This window comes from Astatotilapia calliptera, chromosome 1, assembly GCF_900246225.1.
Source record: "Astatotilapia calliptera chromosome 1, fAstCal1.2, whole genome shotgun sequence".
NCBI lineage: Eukaryota > Metazoa > Chordata > Actinopteri > Cichliformes > Cichlidae > Astatotilapia > Astatotilapia calliptera.
Genome location: NC_039302.1, coordinates 4,168,101 through 4,174,527, shown reverse-complemented (window position 1 = coordinate 4,174,527; position 6,427 = coordinate 4,168,101). Strand labels below are relative to the sequence as shown.

Below are 6,427 nucleotides of genomic sequence, written 5' to 3'. Positions count from 1 at the left end.
GTACACAGTTGAAACACTCCCCCTACTGTCAAAACGAGGAAGTAGACTTTCTGATACGTTAACAACACCTTTTAGCTTTGTGGTGGATTGTAAACTCTTCCAACAATCAGCGAGAGTTATTTTATCTCCACCGGAGCTCGTTTTGGTTCCTCGGTGCTTCTCTAACATAGTATCGCAGTAACAGCGACGACAGCTCGCTGCGTGGCGGTTTCCGGTGTCCGTCCGTCTGCTAGAGGATGGCGTCCGACTTCAACCGCATCCCTACCACCGCTGGTCCTCCGAGTCCAGAAAACACCGACGGTTTTCGACCAGAGGCCGAAGACGGCCGTGAAAAGCAATGCTAAGCAGCTCAAGTAAGTTATCGTGAATTCATTTTTTTCTGAATGCGATTTTTTTTCTTTGCAAACGTGCGAGACTCCGCTGCAGGAGGCGGATTTCCTCCCGCAGCTTCGGGGAGGCCTAGTTTGATATTGGTCCTGCATACAGTGAAGGTTCATATCAAATGTTAGACCAGTATAAACGCTATTGTGGCCTGTCATGAAGCGGCATTTTGAAGCCAAAAAATATAGCTTAAAGCCCGTGGTACTTGAGTCGCTTTTGCAATGTTTGACTTACGACACGATATGCAGTTTATGACCAAGAAATATGGGAAGTTAGAGTGGTTTTCTAGTGAAAGAAAACCGGTATTATTTGCTAAGGAAGTCCAGTTGTTTAGTGTCGTTAGCTGTTACTAGTGGTTAGCTGTTAGCTTTCGCAATTGACAAGCTAACGTCGGGTAGCAAGCTACTCCCTGGAACCGAGGGGAAAAAAATAATGAAATACGTTGTAAGAAAGCGTTTATTTTCAGGACCAAGTAGACAAAACCTTGACTCGTAAACCACTTGCATTTAAAACATACCTGTAATTGGAAAAACTCGTCTGTTAATTTCCCGAGTTACGTTTCAGGAATTAGACCGAACCAAATAATTGTGGTTATGGTAATGCTCAAAGCTAGCTTAGCTGAGGGTTTTAGGGTTTTCTGGAGAAGTACATACATGCACTCTACATCTGCATTAGCTAACTAAATGTACGAAGTACTTTGACTTCTGTCTCTAGTATAAGTATGGGTCAAGTTTTAGGCCTCAAATTTGGGGTATTTTTCAGTTTTTCCTCACCACAGTCTAAACCTGAAATTCAGGCAGGTTTGTATTACTTTCTTGTAGCCAATAGTAAGTTTTGTAAATTGTTGTCGATATTGAGTGTTACATACTGTGGTAACTGCATGCTTTAATATTTTACACTCCCTTTTGTGTGTTCGCTGGCCAATCATACTTAAATCTATGTTCTTCTATCCAAACAGGTTTTCTCTCCTAGTCTCAGAGGACACGTGTAAACAGAGATACTGCACTGAGCTCTTGTCAGTGAGCTCATTTCCACTTTTGAAAACCACATCCACCATTCTCTCAGTTTGGGACTGAAATTCCCCTGTCATCTCCCGAGTGCTGAGCCCTTGCATGCGAAGTGGAAGATGACGGAGGCGTGGCAACAGCAACAGCATGCAGTGGCTCCACCCTCTGTTGTGCACACGCTTCCCCAAGGGACTGACAACCCTCTGGGTTGCGCTGTGTATGGAGTCGTCCTGCAGCCAGACACCTCCCTGCAGCAGCCCCAGCATGGCCAGCAGCATGCTGTTCAAGCTCAGCAGCCTTCGCTGCAGGTAGGGGGCGAGAGAGGGCACAAGTGCGGAGCCTGTGGCCACGACATATCTCACCTGGCCAACCCCCATGAGCACCAGTGTATGGTAACTCAAGACAGATCCTTCCAGTGCACGCAGTGCATGAAGATCTTCAGTCAGGCGACAGACCTTTTAGAGCATCAGTGTGTGCAGGTGGAACAGAAGCCTTTTGTGTGTGGTGTATGTAAGATGGGTTTCTCATTACTCACCTCCTTGGCTCAGCATCACAACTCACATGGCAACGGAAACAATCCAATGAAATGTTCCATCTGTGAGAAAACCTACCGGCCGGGTTCTGGGAACGCAACCCCCACCTCGTCAGCTGCCAACCCTCAGCAGCCCTCCACCGGGGAGACATCCGGTGGAGGCGCAGCAATCAGTGCCTCGTCTCCTCCTGCATTTGAGGCTTCTGCACCAGACAGGCCATATAAGTGCTCCGTGTGCCACAAGTCCTTTCGCCATTTGTCAGAGTTGACACGTCACGAAAGAATACACACTGGCGAAAAGCCATACAAATGTGACACGTGCGATAAAAGCTTCAGTCAGTCTTCACACCTGGCACACCACCAGCGTACGCACAGCTCAGAGAGACCATATAAATGTGCTGTATGCGAGAAGAGCTTTAAACACCGCTCCCACCTCGTGCGGCACATGTACGCTCATTCAGGCGAGCACCTTTTCAAGTGCAATTTGTGCGAGATGCACTTTAAGGAGTCATCCGAGCTTCTGCATCATCAATGCCAGCCAGAAGGCGAGAGGCCTTTCCGCTGTGGGTCATGTGGAAAGAGCTTTAAGCGGCCGTCTGACCTGCGACAACACGAGCGCACCCACTCTGAGGAGCGACCTTTCCAGTGCGAGGAGTGCCAGATGAGCTTCAAACAGCAGTATGCACTCGTTCGCCACCGTCGCACTCACAAGAACCCAGCTGACCGCCCTTTCAAGTGCAACCTCTGCGATAAGGGCTTTCTCCAGCCATCCCACCTGCTGTACCACCAGCAGGTTCATGGCATGGAAAGCCTCTTTAAGTGCGCCTCCTGCCAGAAGTCGTTCAGTCAGTCGGGAGAACTTTTGCGGCACAAATGCGGCGGCGAAGTGGAGAAACCCTACAAGTGCGATGTGTGCGGCAAAGGTTACAAAAAGAATTCAACGCTGCAGCGCCACCAGAACTCTCACTGCACAGAGAAGCCGCTAAAGTGCTCGCTATGCGACAAGCGTTTCGTGTCATCCTCAGAGTTCGTCCAGCACCGCTGTGACCCGACTCGAGAGAAGCCGCTCAAATGCCCCGACTGTGAAAAGCGCTTCAGGTATTCGTCCGAGTTGCAACGCCATCGCCGCGTTCACACGGGGGAGAAGCCCTTCAAATGCGCAAACTGCGACAAGAGCTTCAAGCAGCGTGAGCACCTGGCCAAGCACCAGAGTGTGCACTCGCGTGAGACGCAGTTTAAGTGCGTGTGGTGTGGCGAGCGTTTTGTTGACCTCACAGCCCTGCAGGAGCACACGGTCCAGCACACCGCAGAGGGCGAGAGTTTTCCTGAAGCTCCCTGCATCCCGTGAGCTGAGCTGCTGCCAAGCCCTGGGCAGGAAATGTGCCAGCCTCCACTTGCTCATTTGTATTTTAGAACATGCCCCCATTAACTATGAGTTTTAGCATCAGTAATGTTAAGACTTGATCAGTAATGTTAAGACTTGATTCATCCTCTGAGTAAAAGGTAAATCGCCAGAGGGGGTTAGGCTCCCTCTTCTCCTTTCCTTTTTTTTTTTTTTTTAATGTAAGAGAAAGATGTGTAATGTCAAACGTGGAAAGATCTTGATTTTGTTTAATACTGTGTGGAACCTTATCCTGTGGTTGCATGTGGTCGTCTGTTTTGTACCCGTTTGATTCTGTTAAGAAAGATGGCAGGAAAGTCCCGATAGTTGTTTCCAGTACATGTGTAGGCTCCTCTGCAATCCGTGTGCCTTCATTTTCTGTTGTTTGTTTTTTCTGTTTTCTTTTCGTTAATTTTTTTTTAAAATCAATCAATCATTTTGTGGTGTTTAATTTTATGTCCAGTATAGCGCAAAGAAAAGTCCTCCCTTCCAGCAGTTGGCTTGAGCTGCAGTATCTTTTCACATGCTAGGTCTTAGGTAGTATCATCTGTTTGTGCATGAATATTTATCACACTTTAATATCACTGTTGTATTATAGGTTTGATTTATTTAGAAAAACATCCAAGAAGAAGGAAAAAAATACAAGTGGATTGTGAAAATGTATAGCCAGTGTCCTATGAAATGTGTGTTGTTGCATCTTTGTATTAAAACAGATGACATGTAGGTAACTAACCTATACCTATTATGTCATACGAACACTTGACATGTGCAATAGAACATGCACAATGTAATATTTATGACTACTGATTAATGGCATAGTCTACTCTGTTATATTATAGATTGTGTGTATACGCTATGTAAACATTGAGAACTGTATAGTGCTTACGTTACCTGCTTTTCTATTTACTATGAATGAGCTTGCTGTATTTTGCAAGCACCTTAGTTCCATTTCCAGAAGGATGTTTAACCCAACAGGACTTCAAAGCATTATGTTGCTCACTTGCCACAAATTAGCTGCATTAGTTACTGTATGATAGATCTAACAAAAGTATTATTATTTTTATTGTTATTATTATTATTATTATTATTATTATTTTTCAAGAATTGGCCTTGTAATGTTTTCATGGGATTGTAGCCTCCCCTTGGTCCAGATCAGATGTTCAGCAGATTAATATGACTAGCCTCAAAGTTGCCACTTATGTGTTGGTTTGTACCAGGGATAAAGTTTAAAAAAAAAAAGTGTGTGTACCTTTAGTTTACTGTGTGGATTTCTATATTCTGTACAATCTTTGCAGTATATTTAAAAGAAGGATTTGGGAGTTTAAAAGATCACAAACTGGGATTAGCAATGGGAAAGTGAGATGGATGGATTGTGTGCCATGGTTAAAAGATCCTGGTGAGTCTGCTTCACGCTGCAGTATGGGATTAGCAATTGTAATGGAGCACTGATTTACACATATGGATATCAAATATAGGCTCCTGTTCATACTGTATACAGACAATTAAAATAAACCACCCTTATGACAGTTAAAGTGTACAGTGTTTTCATCAGCTGTATTATCAGGAGAATGAATGGATGATGATGATGAACGTTAAAGAGGATAGACATCAGGGATGGTGTGACCTTTCAAGCCAACCATACATAAGGCAGGTTAACGTACATTCTACTTATAATCAGAATTAATTGAATAAATACGGCAGCGTTTGAAAGGAGGTTAAGTGCTCAGAGTAGAAAAGCGCTATAAGAACCAGTCCATTTACCATAAAACTGAATCATAATATTCCAGCTCCAATGTAAACTGAATTTGCTTTGTACTGTCAAGTTTGCGTTGATGGGTGTACGTGGACATCGAGGTGAGTTTTTAGGGACAAAGGTGCAACTGTTACTAATTTATAATTGACCTGCTATTAAGACAGGAAAGCCTTTACAGTAGCTCACTGAAAAGAGATATATCCCATTACATTCCTCAGATTAAATATAAAAAAATAAAACTGACATGATATTCTGTCATTTTGTTTTTTATTGTTTATTTGCTGTTTATGTGTCTTGGCAGTCTTGTTCTTCCTCGTGTACTAACATAAATGTCCTGAAGTTGAATATGTTTAGAGTACACAAGCCAAACGCCAGGTTGTCTGTCAGTAGGGAAAGAATAACTGGGTATAAACAAATACACGGAGAACTCCATTTATATTTTTTAACCACTGAACAAATTGGGATATGAGGGTTGACATAAAATAGCTAATATTTACTAAACTTAGTTGAGCAGCGCATTCTTTTTAGGTATTGTAGGAATTGTAATTGTAGCTGTTTTTAATGTAATTTGGAAAATTCTGCAGTACAATCAACAGTAAATCCCTACTAGTTATTTATTATTATTATTATAAATTTGATTAGATCAACTTGTACTAGTAATCTGGTAACTGAAAATCATTTCACTTGTAGTTTGGATAAATTTACAAGATGGTGGTTTGAACTTGATGTGTAGTTTGGGGACAGTGGCTCTGACAAAAAGCAATTCAGCAGCATTACTGAAGATTGTAGTTGGGAGTTATGGAGAGAGATGTTAGGGAGACATGGGGGTTGAGCAGTTTGGAGACACTGAGGCGAAGCTGCGATGGTTTGGAAATGAGGGATAGTGACTTTATTGGACAAAGCATGTTGAACATGGAGATGCCAGGCAGGAGAAGAAGTGGACGAAAAAGCAGATACTCTGCTGTCACACCATCCGCTGCTTTATTTTAGATACATATATTATATTAACATGTATTTGTAAAATAACGTTTAGTAAAGACTGACAAAATAGTTAATGTTGATTGCAAGTAGAAGGTAAAATTGCAGCAGATTTGTGCTGCAGTACTTGCCTATCCTGCTACTAAAAACAAACATAAATAAATGCAGATAAATGTTAAGCAGCTTTCAAAAGTTACTAACGGAAAATAATACGTGGGAAAATATTTTGTAATAATTACGCGTTTAAACGGGGTCTTATTTTTCACATCTAAATTATGTCGTTTAAGGCTTGCTTTACTTCCGGGTGACGTTGACTGTCTAAGGGAAGATCATCCTATTTCTGCTAACGAACCGCGGCTAGATGTACCCCCATCATCACCACCACCCCTCCAGTG

General features: G+C 42.9%; 1 protein-coding gene across 1 annotated transcript; it reads left to right on the top strand.

Moving 5' to 3' along the window:
- On the top strand, positions 1 to 4,833 carry znf319a (zinc finger protein 319a). Its single transcript, XM_026146370.1, has 2 exons — positions 1 to 353; positions 1,340 to 4,833. Exon 2 carries the CDS (start codon positions 1,508 to 1,510, stop codon positions 3,266 to 3,268), a length of 1,761 nt encoding a protein of 586 aa, XP_026002155.1. The 5' UTR covers positions 1 to 353; positions 1,340 to 1,507; the 3' UTR covers positions 3,269 to 4,833.
- Positions 4,834 to 6,427: the final 1,594 nt, after the last annotated feature.